The sequence below is a fragment of the Theropithecus gelada genome, chromosome 15, assembly GCF_003255815.1.
Source record: "Theropithecus gelada isolate Dixy chromosome 15, Tgel_1.0, whole genome shotgun sequence".
NCBI classification, from domain to species: domain Eukaryota; kingdom Metazoa; phylum Chordata; class Mammalia; order Primates; family Cercopithecidae; genus Theropithecus; species Theropithecus gelada.
The window spans coordinates 13,146,439-13,166,684 of NC_037683.1; the positions used below are offsets into that span (position 1 = coordinate 13,146,439).

General features: G+C 35.7%; 1 protein-coding gene across 5 annotated transcripts in view; it reads right to left on the reverse strand.

The window, feature by feature from the left end:
- PBX3 (PBX homeobox 3) overlaps positions 1-20,246 on the reverse strand; it is a 226,196-nt gene that overhangs the window by 44,898 nt on the left and 161,052 nt on the right. For all 5 annotated transcript variants that reach the window (XM_025360300.1, XM_025360296.1, XM_025360298.1 and 2 more), the window contains exon 3: positions 8,047-8,288. In XM_025360300.1, coding sequence (XP_025216085.1) covers positions 8,047-8,288 — 242 coding nt within the window. The remainder of the gene's footprint in view (positions 1-8,046; positions 8,289-20,246) is intronic.

Here is a 20,246-nt window from a genome sequence, read left to right on the forward strand (position 1 = left end):
GCTATTATCAAACCACTGCACTCTAGCCTGAGCGACAGAGTGAGAATTTGTCCCCAAAATAAAATAAAATAGGCTGGGTGCAGTGGTTTACACCTGTAATCCTAGCCCTTCAAGAGGCTGAGGCAGGAGGATTGTTTGAGCACAGGAGTACAAGACCAGCCTGGGCAACAGTGAGACCCCATCTCTATAGGAAATTATTAAAAATTAGCTGGGCACAGTGATGCACACCTGTGGTCCCAGCTACTCAGGAGGCTGAGGTAGGAGAATCACTTGAGCCCAGGAGGTCGAGGCTGCAGTGAGCCATGTTCGCGCCACTGTACTCCAGCCTGGGCGACACAGCAAGACCCTGTCTCAAAAAATAAAATAAATAAAATAATTAGTAAATACTTTAAATTTTTATAGTTTTAATTTCTATTATAATAAATATTGATAGACATAAGCCACCAACCCAAAAGCTTTTACAGAAGTCTCCAATAATTTTTAAGAGTCTAAGTCCTAAGATTGAAAAGTTTGAGAACTGTTGTACCAGGGTATGGAAGCGTTTCTAATGTGCACGCATAACATTGCTAATTCCAACAAACCTAGCTCACTCATTATGGTAACATATATCTATGACAGGGCATATATCTTAATAAATCATTCAAGACTCCTATGTGAATGACACCTGATACATTAGCTTTCTTAGTTTTTGTCTGGCTGGGTTTTAACCTCTCCAGAATGAGTGTTTGTCTATGGATTCTAAAGAGCAGCCAAAGACTTATACGAGAAAAAAGGGTTAAAAGCAAAAAAGTTTCTGCATCTAAAAACTCATAATTTGCTAAAACATTTGCTGAATGTCTCAAGACTTATTAAGTGAAGCCATCTATGAATGCAAATGCTGATGAGCAATTTGGCAATAGCCCAACATTCACAGAATTCACATAGCTTTTCTTTAAACCAGTAGTTCATACATGATTAATTAGAACATCTCATTTATGTAGTGTGCACTTTAGCTCATTACTCTAAGTAAAATTCGTTAAGTATTTACATTTAGATAATTAAAATCTGGGTACACCCTTAAGAAAGATGCATACACTTTAGGCAAAGTGATTTTTTTCCTTTATACCACTGAAAGTAAATTACAGCCTCATTTCAGCATCATCTGTACCAGGTTCAGAGCAGAGAACAGTACTGCCTCATCACCTAGCTCCTTAAAAGGCATACATTTTTTAAACATATAAACACAGTAAGAATGATCAAATGACTGCAGTTGTTTCAAAGGGCCACCCAACCACATATTAACATTGATGCTATTTATAATATAGAATGCTCATTTCAAACATTTATCATATCTACATCATGTCTGTAAGATATATTAAAATAGACATTTGGAGAACTTTTTCCTTGCCTTATGTTTTCCAAGTGAAACAGTCAGTTACAAGCTTTCTGGTTAATGTCCATAATATAAATACAGATATACTATGGTTAATTGCAGTATTTGGGAAATAAAAGTATGCCTTGAATTTTCTGATTAGAAGTACTGGCAGAAGCTTTTTTCTTTTAATCCAGCTGTTGAAAACTACCTAGGATGCATTTTTGTTTATGTGTTTAAAACATACACTGCAATAACAGTTAACATAAGGCATGGAAGATTTCATCTGTTAAAAGCATTTTCAATCAGTTTTTATTATGAGTCTTTGTCTTTCCCATTTTTTTCCTTTCTCCTTAAAAATCCAAACCAAGTAATAATCGAGGATTTAAAATATTTGGATTCTCAATAACATTTTAATGATATTTTTGGCTGGCAAAACTGTCTCCTCAATATCTGTACATACTTGGTTTACACACAAAATTAAAGTTTTCAGTGTTTTCCTTATTTTGTGGTGGGGCTCTTTTCATTGTGGATTCAAGACTCAACCTCTTTTTTGCCTTTAAGTTTATATTGTGGAAGTAAAACTGTAAAATAGACAGTGGGCAAGCACTGATTTTGGGGGACGTTTTATAATGATCAGTGATCAGATCTAAAAACTGAATTGGTTTTCTGTAACTATCAAGAGAAGCTAACTGTAAACAGACCATAATATTCTAAAACCCACTTTTGACAAGACAGAATAAATCTCTTTTAAAAAGTAGATGCCCCTCAAATTTGCACTGCAACTATTTTCCAAATGTCTTGCCAGCCTCACGAGTAACTCTAGTCGAATACGGTAGATTTTGTATTTACCGAATGCTTATTAAATCAACAAATTTTTCTTGTTTTGGGTTAAAAGTCTGCATTTAAAGGTTCTAAGCCAACTAGAATGAGACCAGTATGCCTAAGGAATAGGCACAAAGATGAAATAGCTGTTGTACCTCAATACTTCTTACCTAATTACATGGTTTAGGGACCTATCTCATGAGGGTTTTGTAAGGATTATATTATACAATGTATGTTAAAGTTCTTTGCACAGAGTCTGGAGCATAATTAATACTCAATAAATGACAGTTATTATTGATGACAATGAAAATGGTAATTTTATGAAATTCATACTATTTTTATGTCATTACTCTGCAAGCAAGTCCACACTTTATCTAATATAGTTCTGCCTTCTCATTGCCTCAATAAGTACAAAAACTGCTTCCAAAGAAGTTGAAAAAAAAAGAGTATTCAAATGTATTAAATAAAACAATTCATTATATTAATCAAGCTTGTGGTCATAAATACAACTGGCACACAGAGCCAATAAACTAGTAACTCGAAGGAAAAAAAGGGAACAAACCAAACCCTACTTCCAGGCAAGGAAAAGGCCAGGCATGAAAGTCAACAGGAAGTAAAACTCTTCCCTTGGAATAATGAATGACAAATCCTTGCTTTGGAACATGAAATCAGGTAGTATTCTTTTGTCTATCCTGCTTAACTATTAAGAAGAAATAGCAAAATGGAATTAGGAGTTTACAGGCTACACAATCTCTAATGTGAAAACGTCAGCATTTTTTAATTTGATAAAAATAAAATCCTTCACAAGCAAAAGCTATTTTGCCAGCAAACCTAAGCATATAATGTAGAGATCTCAAAAAGCACAAGGACATGCTTTTACAGTGGTTTACATTTTCACCCATTCTCCATTCCCCCTGCAATCTGTAAGTCCTCTGGTAGCCAAATGCTACCTGATTGGTCCTGAGCACATTCAGTGTATTCCTTGGTTCTAGTGCTTTTTGCCTGATTTGGGGTGAGTTCAAATGACGTCTGTGAACTCAGAAAGCAGGTTCCCAGATGCTTGGGAAGGGTTGGGACCCTGACAACACTTTTGCCTTCAGCAAAAAATGTATTTCAATATAATTATAGTAGATAGCTTTCAATATGTCATCTCTATTATAGCAGCTGTAAATTATGAGTGAATTGCCTGTGTACAAGCATTTCTTCTGGTACAAGCAAAGTGGGAGAGCTGCATAGAGCATTATATATCTTTTCCTTTTTAACTGAGAAGAAATCTTGAAGTCAAATTTCATTTGCAAAAACCAATGTGTCCATTTCCTTTTGGTAGGGTGGTGGAGGAACCAAGAAAGACTAGTTCAATAGAAGGCCTGTACTTCTTAAAAACAAGGCTTCCCAGGAACCTTGGCTTAAGTTCTAGGAACTCACCTATTCTAACAGTGGTCCTTTAACCATAAGAACATATTTGCAAGGTACAGTAAAGGCATTTTTCAAAAGCTGTAGCTAATCAACAAGAAGACAGAGAAGCAACTAGGTTTGTCTCTTAGCTAAAAAGCGAGGCAATGTACCCAAGATTAAGTATTACAGGACAGTTTGCCGCAAGCTTTGGAAAATTTTCATATTCCTGCTGGGTGTTAGAATCAACAAGAAGAAAATAAAATAGTTTTGTTTCCTTTTGGGTGGCAGTAATATTCAAGAACCTTACCCTAACATATATCCCATGCCTAATATTTCAAAAGTGTTTATAAGTGAATTTTTAGATGGTTATCATCAAGAATCATTAAATCTGAGCCTATACAATAGAGACATATGATAAAAGAACAATTTTCTGGAGGGAAAAAAGACAGGATTTTAAAGACAATACCATCTCTAAAACATATACATAAAACTGAGCCTTGCAGCTTGGATTTAATTTTGCTCAAACTGTAGCTCTAGTCTGTCTGCTTAGCTTTGTAAATGTGGCTGTGCTTATGAGGTACTTTAATTTACTGCAGTGGTGATGTTTGTTAATTTTATGGCAATCTAAATCTAAACAGGCTTCAGATACATTTTCATTACAGCTTCATTGTGAAACACAGTAGAGTGAATAACTCTTAAGATTCCAATGTAGTTTATTTCTAAAAGACTCAACACAATTTTCTGTTGAAGCCTTTGTCTTAACATATATGTTCTTCCTATTTACTATTAAGCTTTCTGTCACTCAGAGTACCCATGTTCACTCTTAGGAGGAAAAATATAATTTCTGGAAAGTGATTAAAATAGTTGGTTTTGGCTGGGCACGGTGGCTCACACCTGTAATCCCAGCACTTTGGGAGGCCACAGCAGGTGGATCATGAGGTCAGGAGTTCAAGACCAGCCTGGCCAAGATGGTGAAACCCTGTCTCTACCAAAAATACAAAAAAAAAAAAAAAAAAAAATTAGACGAGCGTGGTGGTGGGTACCTGTAATCCCAGCTACCTGATCAGGAAGCTGAGGCAGGAGAATCACTTGAACCTGGGAGGTAGAGGTTGCAGTGAGCTGAGATCGCACCACTGCACTCCAGCCTGGGCGACAGAGTGAGCCTCTGTCTTTAAAAAAAAAAAAAAGTTGTTTTTCCATCTGCTCGATTCCCATTTCAAATGCAAACCAACACAGGAAAATCAGAGAAAACCAGAATGTACCTGAATTATTTTCCAGTTCTACATGGGTAGCAGCACAATTCAATGAAAAAGGAAGACATATTTTCAGAAACTGATTTCAACGTCTGATTCTGACACTAACTAGATGTGCGACATTGGACAAATCACTTACCCCCTCTGAGTCTCATTTTCTCCTCTATAAAATGGAAATTACAATAATCATCTATTTTAGAAGTCCTATCCCTTCTTAGCTCTGTTTAGCCCTTCTTGTAACACCAAAGCATGTCTCTGAAAGGACCATCCAGATAAAGCCCTTGTACCCTAAAGAATTGAAAGGAAAAGTTGACCGTTTTGGGTCAAAATGCACCGATCCTAATAATTTAGGAGAACAACAGTCACAAGAGCTAAAAAAAACCAGCCCCCAAGACAACTTAAAAGAATTAAATGCTGCTACATCACTTCTAAAACAATTACAAACCTACAGGAGAAAATTTGTAAATTAAAATTCTGCTGAATCTGCCAACTAGTCATCATACCCCATCTATTCATTTGTCCCTACTGTACAGATTTTATGTATCTCTATTTTTCCATCTGAAGTATTAAAACAAAAAAGGAACTACATATGTAGATTGTTATTAGGCTACTGATTATATCCAGAAATAATTCTTGAATACATTTTTAAACTCAGTGCTTCCCAATTTGATCTTCAATTAAAAAAAAAGAGATAAATGTATGAAGAACATGCATATACATGTATATTTTAAAAGCCAAAACAAAACAAAACAACAACAAAAAACTCTGGTGATTTGATGCTGTTATCAGCTGGAGCTAAAGTTACCTAAAATCTCATGGAAAATTTTGTAGGATATTTCTAAAACAAGGAGACTCAGGACCTTGTCATTGACTGACACCAGCTTCACACAACTTCCACCAGGGTTGTATGGAGAAGTAAGGAGGCAGGTGTGAAGACACATGGCAGGAGGTAGTAAGGAACCGCCTTAATTCCTCAGCCAAAAAACTCGGGCCATTTGGCCTCTAATATTATATCTCTTTCCATGCAAGGTGACTGGTGATGTTTATCTAGTAAGTAGGTATGGTTATTTTAGCATAAAGTTATACAATTAGGAATATACTACAAATAAGAGTCATTTTCTACTGTTTATGCTCAGGGGCAACCTTTTCAACCATGACTTATTTTGTTTACTCTCAATTATTCATATGTCAAATCAGAAAGTGGGATTTTTTTTTTACATACATACATACACACGATAATTTTTCCAAAATTCTTATTTGTACATTTTCCACCGAAAGTTATTCTTACAAATGAGACTAGACTTACAGTTCTAGATCCCAGAAAATCCTATTCCAAAAATAGAAAACATCTTATAATATATTAATTTACATTACAGTTTAACTTAAAGATATACAAATTTTTCTACTCTCCCTCAAAACACACTCACCTCTGGGATAGGATTCAGCATTTGCTTAAAACCATTGTATCCAGAATATTAGAAAAGGCAATGTGAAAAAAATACAACGACATATTCAACTGAAACTATACAGGGAACATAGAGGAAAAAAAAATCAGTATTAAAACTGATCAGGGGTTGCCAGGGATCAGTGGGGAGGAAAGAATAAAAGAGAGGGATGAATAGCACAGAGGATCTTTAGGGCAGTGAAAATACTCTGTATGAGCCTATAATGATGGGTACATGCCATCATAAATTTATCCGAATCCATAGAGTACACAATACCAAGAGTAAACCCTAATGTAAACTATGGATTTTGGGTGATAATGATGTGTCAATGTAGGTTAATCAATTTTAACAAATGAACCCCTCTGGTAGGGGATGCTGATAATGGGAGAGACTATGCATGTGTGAGGAAAGGGGGTATACGTGATATCTCTCTTCTTTCCTCTCAAATTGGTCTTGTGAACTTAAAACTGCTCTTTAAAAAAGTCTTTAAAACACACACAAACACACACAAAACTCACCAGGACTCCCATTTCACACTAAAGTGTGTGGACTTTAAAAAGTACTTGCCTACATAGTGAAATACTCGTGGGTGAAATTATAGGATGTCTAAGACTTGCTTGAAAATACTCTACCAAATTGGGGCTGGGTACACAAAATAAGAGTGGCAAAATGTTGATAACTATTTATCTGCGTGAAAAGTAGCTGATTCCTTATTTGGGGTTGAACTCTATGAAATTACCATATTCAACTGTTTCTGATCTCAAAACTTAGCAATTTCATAGGGTTCAGTCTAATACTATTCTCATTATTTTTGTGTACATGTGTTATAAAATGTTCCATAATAATACATTTTTAAAATTATCTTCCAAATGACAAATCTTATCAAATGAGAATTCCTCCAACTTGACAGCTTTTCAGCATTAAACTAGTAACTAAAATATGTGTAAAAAAGACCCACCAATATTTTACTTTATTACATTAAATCTAAGACTCACTTGTTTTTCCCTACATTTTAACATCTCTGAAATGTGAAAGCATTCTATAATCAGTAATATTTTATAGTTAAACTAGCAGTATTAATTTTTTCTTGGTGGTACATAAAATAATGATGCAACTTAAAATCAAAGTTATCTTAGATTCAGTATGGTTAATATAATTGCTGAGAACTGGATTTTTAACCCATATTCTCTTTCTAATCAGGAATTTAGCACATAATGCCTTGCCTAACACTCCCTGTCCTGGGGTACCCATAATTATCTTGGGAGGTCTCATACTCAGAGAAACAGGCCAGAACCTGCTTACTTGGTGAAGTTCCCTATAGTCTGGCACAATCCATAAGAATTAATTCCCAGGAGGATTCTGGAGCTCACAGCATAGGAGGGAAAAGCTCACTGTGCAATGCTTCCCTTCAAAAGTGATTAAAGCTTATGAACAAGGCTAGTGCATAAATGTTAATTATACAGAGCTTTGAAGAACACCAAGTGGTGAGGTGAGAGGGAAGAATGACTGCAGGTGTGGTAATAAGGGCACGTGAATGTGAGGAATGAATAAAACTAAAACAAGTAGATGAGACAAAATAGGTAGAGCTCCACCTCCAAACTCTCAAAGGGTCTTCATTTCATGAATCCAACAATTCACTTGAATTTTTGCATTGACCTTATTTATTTTGTAATTTGTGTTAACACCTACCCCTCACAGCCCTCAGAATTGGTTAGCATGGTCTAATAGAAGAGCAACAGAGGGTTTGTGTAGGACTATGAGAGTGGCGGCTGCTGACCTGTTCATATTTCTCCAGTTCTGTGTGATAGATTTGTCTGATCTGGGTCAATTTGGCTCTGTAATCTGAGTGTTCAATAGAGTTATCTGAAGAACCTCCAGAGGCTGCCGCGGCTGCAGCTGCTGCCGCCGATCCCCCACCTTTCTCAGGACCTGAAACCCCTTCTGCCAAAAGCATATTGTCCAGTCTCATTAGCTGGGGATCGGGAGGGTCCTCCTCCTGGGCTCCTCTGATGCTGAGACCTTCAAGGAAAGAGAGAGAGAGACAGAGAGAGAAGAAGCGAGAAACAGAGGACAAATAGTGTGAGTATTTTGTTTATTTGAGAAAATGATCAAACAACATCAGTGTACTACAATTCATGCTGAGAACTTCATTGTTCACATTTGATCAATAAGTTTGAATAAGTATGAAAATTATTTTCAAGATAATGTTTACATGCACCCTAGAATTTTAAATATCCCCCAACTACCTCAATTTACCACAGATAGATCCTTAGAAAAAGGTAACCCTGGCTTCCTTGAATATTTTAATCATCCAAGCTTCCCAGATTTAGATAATTTAAGCATAAAATGGGAAGAAGGTAAAAAAATGGAAGGTTTTAAGAAAGAAAGAAAATAATTACAGGGATATAAAACAAACTCATCCAAAGGTGGTCATTCTGTCTCTCTGTACAGTTGGAGAAACAGAATTAAAATTCCCTTAAAATAATTCACAAACTGTAATCGAAAATTGAAAAATAAACAAGATTAGATGAGCTTTTCCATCATGTGATTTCAGAAGAGGAATACATACATTATGAGGCAATTAGCTATACTTAAATATATATATTATTAAATGAATATTGTTAAGTGATTGCTAGCAAACTATAAAATGAGGATACTAAATACAGTATTAAAAATGTGCCACTGACATGGCAATACAGTTCTGGGCACAGTAGTCTCAATCTAATTTTGCTTTTAAATCAAGAACTTCCTAAGTGATGCCCAGTCAGCAACCTCTTCTGAGTACTATAGATCACAGCTGACAATTCATAGGTTTAATCAGGTCACACAGGCTTTCTGCCAAGATGTTTTCAACAACACAGAAGACAAAGTTTTGAAATAATTATCATGGTATAAAAAGCACTGGAGTCACGACAGCTGAAAATCAGCATTTTCATTAACGTGTAACATAATCTAAAACATCCCAGCCCAATTAACCTCTGTAACTCTGCTTAAAAACAGGTTCCCTATACTAGTTACAAGTCTTCTTGGGGAAGGGGGAAAAGGAAGTTGGCACCTTGCTTGTTTGTATTTGGATTCTGTCTTTTGAGTCTGTGCCTGTTGTTGTTTATCCACAGTGGTACACACTTTGTGTCTAGTGTAACTCACATGACATAACATCTATAAGCTGCCAAGTACTCAACTGATCACCAACTCTGATTTTATATGCTAACCTAAAGCTACCATCAATTCTTTTAAGAACAGATTTCATTCCTAGATGCCCTGAATTACATCCATGGCATGACAGAGCTCTTGGTTGCCTTAACTCAGATACACAACTTTAATTTCTTCCCCAAAACACTTTAAAGCTGTCACTTTCATTTAAAATTATACTTCAGAATAATTTCAACTGGATAATAAAACTAACCCATCATCATTTAAAATTGTATCTGTTGTCTATTCAGAGGCAAATAAGGTTTGAAAACTATAATATACTAAGACAATATATTCATGTAGGAGAGCAAAAGATAACTCATAAAAAGCGTATCAACACACTGCTGATAATTAAAAATAGGCAAACATGTATTTGCTGTTTCTTCTATAATTAAAAAGGATTGCCTAATATTGTTCTAGAACTGCCATGTATTGGTTAAGTTTGTATTGCTAATGTAAATCTTCAATTTTCCTCTCTTTTAATTCACTTTGTTAAATGTCAAAATCTCATGACCTGTACATGCTTGTAGTTCACATAGCAAGTTTTTTGTGCATTTGGCATGCAATGAGGGCTTACTGAACAATCTCTTATGCTGCACTTTGATTTCTGTTTAATTTTTTGTTCTTGTTTGAGGATTTCTTAATTTTCTCCATTTTAAACTGAATTTTTGCCCACAGTTTTGTGTGTTTGTTGATTTTTGTATTTACACAGACACTGATGCCTCTCCTGAAATGTGTTTTTTAAATCTACCTTCAAGTTTCCTCTGGGTTTCTAGATTTCCCCTTGTAGTTAAACACATTGATCTTTTCCCTATGGACATGTGGTGAAGTACTTTAATAGCAGATTAACTTCCATAGCCAAAAAGATTACACTTCCCTGCAAACGTATGGCAAACAAGAGAAGCAGCTCAATGACTAATATCCAAGGAATTACACCATAAGAGAGACAGAAGGAAATTCACTAGGAAGAAATGCAAAAGGCACAAAACTAATTAGCCATCTATGATACTTTTATACATACTTAATATGTATATAAACCATCATTATCATACCAATGAGAAGCAATCCATAAGCTCAATAGCCATGGATACAAATAAAAACAATTATAAGTATACAGTGTCAACTACTGTAACATTTTACTTATAATGAAAAATATCTTATTTCTAAAATTATCAGTAAATCAACACTAAGTGCTTGCCTCAAGAACAGGAAAATATGTTTTAATGCAATACTTTGTATTTACTTCATAAATTATGTGAATCAAATTTTATCAGAAAAATCATTTCCTGACAGAAAACTCATATTTCTTTAGATGAAAAGTACTAAAGCACTTTGCAAATAGGCAACATGAAAAAGACTATCAATAATAAAGGAATTTTCATAACTAGTCTGAAAAGTCAATTGGTTTCTTTTCTTTATTAAGCAAAGTAATGATTACGGGATCTTTAAATAGTAATACCTGGTTTCCAAAATTATTTTCAATTTGAATATTTCTATTTATTTTCTTACTTAAAAACATTTAAATTACCATTTTATTCCTCATCCTACCTACCTAGCTACTCACTATTACTTAGTTTACTAACTTTCTAGAGTCACACTGGCTTTTAGTCATAATACCTACTCCTCTGGGCACCTATAAACATTTTAATGGGTCTAAATTTGCAAGGGTCAGAATGAATCAGACTGTGGGGTTATCAAAAGATCTTGATATCTTCAAATTGAACCATGGTAAAACAATCATTTAAAATTTGATTGTACTTGTTTTTAATCCAAAATGTATATATGATGAAACATACAGAGGTTTATAAAGGTTTACATCTAGGTTCTTTGGTCATCACAACCTTATAAAGTTTAAAAAAAAAAACAAACCCTGTTTGCAACCTACTTATAATCACAACATTCATTTCTGTATCCCTAAGATTTAGACAAATCATACAAACACAGTAAAACATTGTTTAACAATGAACTTGGCTTTGTTATAAGCCTACCATTTTTGCATATCTTTCAGCAAATCCTAATTAGCTGTCTTTCAACATGCTGTGCACCTGCCCCACAGATAATGGGAGAGAGCATCTGCATAGACGACTGCATTCGGAGGGCAATAAATAAATTACGGGTCAAAATTATTACAAAGCTTTCTCCGAATAAACGCATACCCTTCACAATTCTAAGCTGCAGATGTGAAAAGTACCTAAAGCCCACTCAAATGGTATGATTACGGGGCTGTTTGAGTTTAATAATCTGACTGTAATTCAGGCATTTTCAACAGCTCATTAAGGGTTCATTAATATATAGGCAAGCTTTTGAATTATAAATAAGCAGATTAGAAATCTGCATTGGCTAGATTGTACAGTAGGAGCCTTTCTAACAGAAGAACACTGTAACACAATGAAGGCTTGACCTTAGTGAATGAGGTGCAAACAGCACAGTGCACTAACTAAGCTTCGTGGCTCCCTCATTTCAAGGAGCAAGCCCACTGGACCATAACTAACCTCTGTTCATCCAGCACTGAAGAATATGGCTCCAGACCACAGCTATTTCAGATATGTTCTACACATGGTCCTGAATTAGACGTAACTAAGATCTAGCCCTACAATATTTCCATAATCAGGGAAGATAGATAATATCTACAATCATGATAAAAGTTGTCATCACATCACTTTTACTTTGTAAAGAGTACATTTTTCAGACCTGCCGAGAAACACAAAGCTATTATGGAAACGAGTTGTTTGATTTTTCTCTCCTAATGAGCATACCATAAATTGAGTCCCCCAAATTATTCATAAGCTTAGGCCTATGACATCACTATAATTTTGTTTTCTAATTTTTTTTATTCATTCAACTACCACATCACAGTCTTAGCTCAGGGAAAAATGTTTTAGCAGAGTACCATGTAAAACAAGGCCAGATCAGATATTTTCAGCAGGCCCTGAATTCTTGACTGCCCTGAAATAAGTGACAATTTAAATATTAATATTTTTAGTTATTCTTATAATTTTTCATACCTTTTCTTTTGTGTCTGTTATTTTAAAGTAACATGCAGGATAGTGGTCAGAAGTCACAAAGCTAATTAGTAAAAATACCTACTTTACTTTCTGTGCTTTCTTCATTTAAAAATCAAGTCAGCCACAGTTTGAGAAATGTAACCCAAACTGTAGATAAAGAAGAAAGATTAAGACAGACATGTTGCTACTTTTCTCCCCAAACATAAAAAAGGTAAAATAATTTTCTATCTGAAATCCTTAAGTAAAAATCAGTCAAAATAGGAGGCAGGAGATCTGGAAATGAAATTAAGGTCACAAGCCCCATGGTCATGAGATCTCATTTGAAACAATTACTTTTTGGTTGTGAAAACTGGGATATAATTTGGAAACAGTGGTGAAAGACACTGAAAAACCCTCAAGGCATCACTGTCTAAACTAGACTTAAGTATTGGGGGTTGGGAGGGTAAGGTTCTCAGTTAAACAGCAGGTGGACTAGAGAGAGAGGGCTAAGAAGCCAAGTCCAGGAAAGGCAGACCCTTAAGTAAGGACTGACTGAAAAAGAAAAAAAGGCCAACAGAATGATATCAACACACCCTGACAAAGATCCGGAATAATATTTGCACCTGAATTTCACACTCTCCTCCTTAGGTGTAAAGATGAAGCTTGTAATGAAAGAAATAGTCATATTATTTTGTAGACATCAACAGAAAACAACTGCAAAATAACTAATTTTTAAAAGATTATGAGGAAATGGCAGGTGATCTAGTTGCCCATCACAACCCATGGCCCCAAAGCCCATCCCACTCCAGCTCCAAATCTCCTTTTAAGCCAATGTTAGTGTCTAATCCACTGAATATGGCAGTCATATTACAAGCTAATGTCACTTTCACTCCTATTTAAGGTGACTGTGTGGTGTGTGCACGTTTTTCATGTCAGGTATATTAAATATAACACGGCAATGCACTGCACATTTCCACGCCAACCTAGTTGTCACTTTCGCTTGACTCATTCTCTATTGAGGAAAAATGCAGCACTGGGAATTTACAAGGCTTTTCAGTTAAATGGACATAAATCACAGGTTTCATTCAAACCGAATAATCACTGGCCATAAAGAGCTACTTGTCTCTTACCATATATTACAGTGAAGTTCCTGTGAGCAATAATGCAGCCATTCATGGCAAAGGAAAACAGAGCGAGACATTAAGAACTGACATGTAATCCTGTTAGGGCCCTGACGTGGAGAGGGTGGCTGACATTTTTATCATATATGTCCATTTCTATTTGGAAAATCAGAGGAATAAAAATGATTACTTCACTGCCCAAATCTACCTTCCTAAAACAGCCCACTGAGATTTGTTTACATGCTGTGAAACTGCTTACTAGAAATTCATAAATCTAAGATTTTGAAGCATTTCCCCTGATGGTTAAATTGAAGATATGACTAGAAAGATTCCCCATAATGCTTCTCCACACCTCCATTTCCTTCACTTTCAACACATAAACTGTCAATCCATCGCTTTATTATATTTCACCTTCATTATAAAGCTGTTGGCAGAAGGCCTATTTCTAACATACAGCACTGATAACTTTTCTCCAAGCACTTGCTGCAAAACCTTCTCACTCAAGAAGGCAGGCAACTAATGACCTTTATTAGGGGTTCGATGGAAAGCAGCTAGATGCTATAATGACATTATTAGTATCTTGGTCTGTACAGGTACTAGACTCCTGGGCAGAACCTAGTTATTTTCTTGCAGTCCCACAGATGTACTTTAAATGAGAAGAGGAAAACCATTTAAAGGCATTTCTTGAATCACCAGTGTTTTTCTATGACAGTGTAATTCCCTAGGCTATGACTCTGACGTTTCTTCATGTTCCTAGCAATGCAAATGGCAACATAGAGAACACTTATGGATCACTTCTTCTCCCTGCTACACAGCCAACCCCAGCAGTATCACAAGTTCAGATGATTTATTTTACCAGAAATAGTAGAATACTTCACGCAGAAGAGCCAAGCCTGAAATAATGATTCAAGCTAAACATTTGCTATTTGGAGCCATCAAAAAAGTATTGATTATACTTACTGTATTTACCCAGTAATTCATTTATTTGAAAACATTTATTATATTTCTTGCTACTACAAGAAGGTGTGTTCATTCTGTGGGAAAGGACTTCTTTAAAATCCTTCAGTTTCACTATAGTTTCTCTTTGCCCTTCAAGCCTATTTTAGCCAACTGTTTACAGAAAAATCTGAAAGTACTGTTGGCTGGCAAAGGCAAATTTTGAAGACTTTCCACTTGCCAATTAGATCTTGCCTCAAGAGACAAGAAAAAGGAGTGAGCCTTGTCACTGTGAAGTGAAGAGCAGCCAAGATGAAGGAGCAGATGGACTGTGCAATAAAAATGCAGAAAGAAGAGTTACATTTTTAAGGCACTTTTTTGTTAAATGGAGCTGCATCTTGTTGGAGCGCTTGATATATAAGCACTGTCAGCTACAGAAGAAGAGAACAGGGCTAGGGCAAGATATGAAGTATGCTATGCTTGCATGAGACAGTGAAAAAAGGATGAAGGAAAAAACGGGCCATGTTTCTCACACATATTAGCACAAAGGGTTACCTGTGCTCTGCTCCTAAAGGAAATTATTACAAGTGGTGGGAAAAAAGGAAACGGACATTTTCTTTTTATCCAAAGGAATAGATGTTCAAACAAAATGCTCTATTGAATAAATTTTTAGGATTGGTAAATATGACAACTAAATTTGAAAAGAAAAAAAAAAAAAACCACAGCACTATTTAAAGGGAAAGCAATGAGTTTCAGAATCTAAGTCAGGGGAAAGAATTAAAATCCTGGCTTTAATCCCTATGGGTCTTTGTGACCCCAGCTACTCTGTCTGTTTACCAGTGACCTAATGATCTAATGTGCTGATGATATCCTTTAAATTTTACCACATGCCTGGGATCTCCTCATCAGAAAATGCTAGAGGTCTACATCTGGACTTCCATAGAAACCAATGAGTCCTCTTCTATTATTAATACTCATATTATTAAGAGTACATCTCCAGGACTCTTCAGCATTTGTTTACACAAACCATGCAATCCTTGTGTTCCCCCATTCCCACATTCTGCTCCCTTGCCTTTTCTCCCTGAAGAATGAGATCGCCATGGCACTTCCATTTCCTGTCTTGTCAGTTAAGATCACTGCCATGCTGTGAATGGGATAACACTACACTGTGCGCCTGCTCCTTCTAACACCGAGGGCATCATGTGTGCCTCTTCACACAGCTGCTTCCCTCACTGCTCTATTTTCTGGAAGACCGATCTTCCAGACTTCAATAAGTTCCTCCCAGACCCAGTTCACAATACAAGATGTTTCTGCCAAAAAGCAAATGTTTTCTGTCTTTTTGTTTCTTACATAGGTGGCTTTAACTTTCTTACTTTCCAGCTATTAATATGATAATCTGACACTGTTAGTACTTGGAATCATTCTATTACTTAGCCTAAAAATCCTCTGTGTTCAAATTCAAACACATTGAGCATACATACTACATGCCAAGCAGCATCTGTATCCTTCACATGCTCACTCTCATTTGATTTTTAAAATAACCTTACAGGGTGGATGTCATTGGCCTCATTTGTAGACAAGAAAATCAAATTTCAAAGAGGTTAAGTGACTTTAGAGCCCAAGATCACATGGCAAGTAATGGGAAAACAAAGATTTAAACATGGGTCTCTCTTTCTCTAAGTCCAGGATTCATTCCACTACACCTCAGATACCTAGAGAAATAGGTTATAATACTGGATTTTAAATTCACTTTGCAACTATAACACAAATAAACTACAATACTGGAGTACATGGCTTTGGAGTCAGAGTAACCTAGATTCAAATTCTAACTATCACTTATTAACCATGTGACTGTAGAAGGTCCCCTGGTTCATTGTCTGTAAACAGGGATACCACCAACTGAAGAATCACTATGACGTTCAAAGACATAAAATGCCTGAAATAGTTCCTGACAAATAATTGTCACTTTAAAAAATAACAGTGGTACTCACTTTAAATCATATGAATTAAATTATTTTTTAATTAAAATACTACATTTTCTAAAGTCAAATAAGTAGTTACTTCATATCATTGGTAAAAATGGAACATTCTAATCTTTTTTTTTTGAGATGGAGTCTCGCTCTGTCGCCCAGGCTGGAATATAGTTGCACAATCTCGGCTCACTGCAACCTCCACGTCCCGAGTTCATGCCATTCTCCTGCCTCAGCCTCCCGAGTAGCTGGGACTACAGGCGCCCGCCACCACGCCCGGCTAATTTTTCGTATTTTAGTAGAGACGGGGTTTCACCGTCTTAGCCAGGATGGTCTCGATCTCCTGACCTTGTGATCCACCTGCCTTGGCCTCCCAAAGTGCTGGGATTACAGGCGTGAGTCACCGTGCCTGGCGAGAACATTATAATCTTGAAGTATAATCTGAAACATATCTGTCCTACAATCAAAATGTTTATCTAATTTCTCATAATATTCATCACATGGTCAAATCTGATCTTTTTTTAAAATTCTGGCATTTTTAGATATCAAAATTTATTTACCATAGGTTTTGTTATTAGTTTGCAACACATTTTAATAGGATATAGTTTTATTGCTTTTAGCCATCTCAATTATTATGACCTAAGTTTCTGGTTCCTTCCTTTGCTCATTTGTGTTACTTTTACTCTCTTATAACTTCCAGAAGTAGAACGCCATTTTGATGTGTGCTGATGATGAAACACTCATGATAGTTGCTCATTATTAGTGGTCTCTGGTCACACGTTTCAAATGAGCACAGAAATGTAAAGAATAGCCATGTGTAGAAAAACACATAGAATGGTGCTGCTGATTTGTTCTGAAATAAGGACTCTTCTTCCTACAAATGTACGCATTAAGATGTTATAACTGGCTTCAGTGTTCTTGTTAAATTGGTTAAATTTTCACCAAAGCTACACATCCTCTCAATTAGTATTTTAGAAATCTTTATTCAAATAATCCACAGCTGAAATGAATGGTATTTTTAAAAACCATACAGATAGGATGATACATATCTATAGTATCACACACATATGACACAAAATTTTTGGTCAGAAACTACCAATGGGGAGAGATTTTTATTCATAATTTTTCTCAAATGAAAATACTAGACCCCACTTGAATTTTAAAATACCATATATACTTACTTTGTACTTTAAGGTGATCAGTAAATGTCATTCATATGTCCTTCATGGGAGCAAGAACCCTGCCCCTATCAGATAATTAATCTCATGCTTATCTTTGTATTCATTTCCTTTCCTGTAACCATCTTCTTTCCCTTTTCTCTAAAATTTTCAAAAGTGAATATATAAATTACAGTCACTTGACTTCATTATGAATAGCAGATACTCACTGGTTCTCTTTTTCCTCTTGCAGGAAGGAATGCCCATTTTACTGTTTTTGCAATGCCAAATTATCTTGATGCACAGGCACTGCTCACAATAGCATGCTAGTAAATACGGCATGAGGGTCATTGGCATTCTCAGTACATTCCAATGTAACAGCACAGCATAAAGTTTTATCTGTATTATTATAAAGGACACAGACTCAGTTTTATTGAAAAGGCTTTGTGAAGCATGGCATGATTATAGGAAACATGAACTTTACTAGACTTTCCACATGATTTTAAAGTGTGCTGGCTCTTTAAATACAGCATCTAATTAATGACTAAAAATGGCTTCTATATTCCTATGTAATGTTCGTCTTTATGCATCTCTCTTAAGTTTCTATTTTGCTGTAAGTACTATAGATGTTTCAGTCAATGGTGAACTTCAAAAAGGATATTAGGGCTTCTCATGGTAGTATCATATCCATTATGCTCTCACATTAAAAACCATGCAAGTATCTAAAAAGCACAACCACCCACATGACAAGCAAAGGACAATGACAGAGGCTTCAGAGCATCTTCCTAGCAGCAAATAACACAAACAAGACTTCTATGTTAATAATGGAAAAATTTATTTACTTAGAAATATAATCAAAACAGCATATTCTTAAATACAAATTACAAAAAGGGGCGGTTTAACTAGGTAATAAAATGAAACATTCTAGTGCAAGTGTATTCACAATTTTTCACAACTGATAATTGATAAATTTTCATGGTGATGAATAAATAAAAACATAACTAAAAAAAATCAATATATCTTTCATTAACCCTTTAGGTAACTAATCTACAGCAAAGAAATCAGAAGAAAAAAGATAAAAAATCCAAAGACATTTTTCACAAACATCTGACTTCTCAAAGCATAGTCCAGATCTCAAAACCACATAGATTTAATCTCCCTCTGATAAGAAATTAATGTGAGTCAAATTCACTGTAAAGACATCAAAATCAAGGTGGAACTGAAAATAACGGCAATTAAATGCAGTATTCCTCATTAGAACAATTAAAAACATTTTCCCTCCAGGGATTAAAAGAACTGTTTTCCAGTTAGGAGGATGGGTATTGGTGGCATAAAGGGTGAGATGGGCTACAAACAAATGGACAGATAAACAATTAATTAGGAAAGTCAGTTTAAGGAGGATGAACATTAAGATTGCTGAAAAGCACCATAACATAATCAGTTTTTTTTCCCAGTTAGAGGGCAATGTGTAAATTTACCTCTTCCCTTGTTGCTTAGTTATGAAAAGAAATGTTCATTATTCAACCCACTTCTCTGAAGAGGAAATATGCATGCACTATGATAAATATGATTATAGATTTATATTAACAATATACAGATTTCAAAATTGCCTAAAGAGACCTGATTTTGAACTGGGTGTTTTAGGTGGTAAACTATGGAAATGTCAACTTTGATTTGAGCTAACAAAAAGGAATTTAGAGGATGGATAAGCTCCAGGACCTTTGAATTAAATGAAAGACCAGAACACTCCACAGAATGTCTGCAATAACAGTCTCTACAGAAAATTATGAGGAACTACATAAATCCACCCTCTTCCTCTTCACACAGGCTCATTAAAGCTGTACTGACTCTCTGGGCAGCTATAATTCTGCTGACTGATACCCTGGAATCACCCTGTCAATACCCAGTGGTGTGCTGCCTCTCCAACTATCTCTGCCCCTAATATTCCTCTCTTTGATGGGATTTGCTGACCTTTAATCTGATGCTAGTTTACTCTCATCACTGAAGTGTAAGTCGGAGAGCAATAAAACGGCAACCTCACTGATTCAAAAGGGAGAGCTAAAGCCTGCTAACTGTGAATCTAACCTTTCATAATGGCTCGCTCTTAAAGGAGGAAGCATGAAGTGGAAGGCAGCTAAAACAAACAATGTGTAATGCTGAGCACAAGATTTATTAGAATCCCATTTTGCATGGGTATTACAACAGGACACTGGGGCTGTAAACAAGAGATACACAAATATTTGCAAGAGAGACCAAAATCCTGGTCAGAACATCCTTCCATACCAATATAAATCTTCAGCAAGAGCTGTGCTATAGGAAATCAAGCAAGGTTAGATGAATGGAAAAATCTGGGATGACTCCAGGTGGATGTAAACAACACTGGAGGAATAAAACCATCATTAAAAATAAGATGTTCTTCTCTGATGAAGTACGAGACTATAATGACTGGAAACCAAAAACGTACATTCAAAATGGGTCCTAGGGAAATCAAAGAGTATGTGAAAATTAAATGCTTCCAAATAATTTTTAGTATAATATCAAAGGTAGGTTAATAATAAGACCTCACATTTATTGAGAGCTTTCTATGCGCTAGGCACTACTCAAAGTACTTTACCTG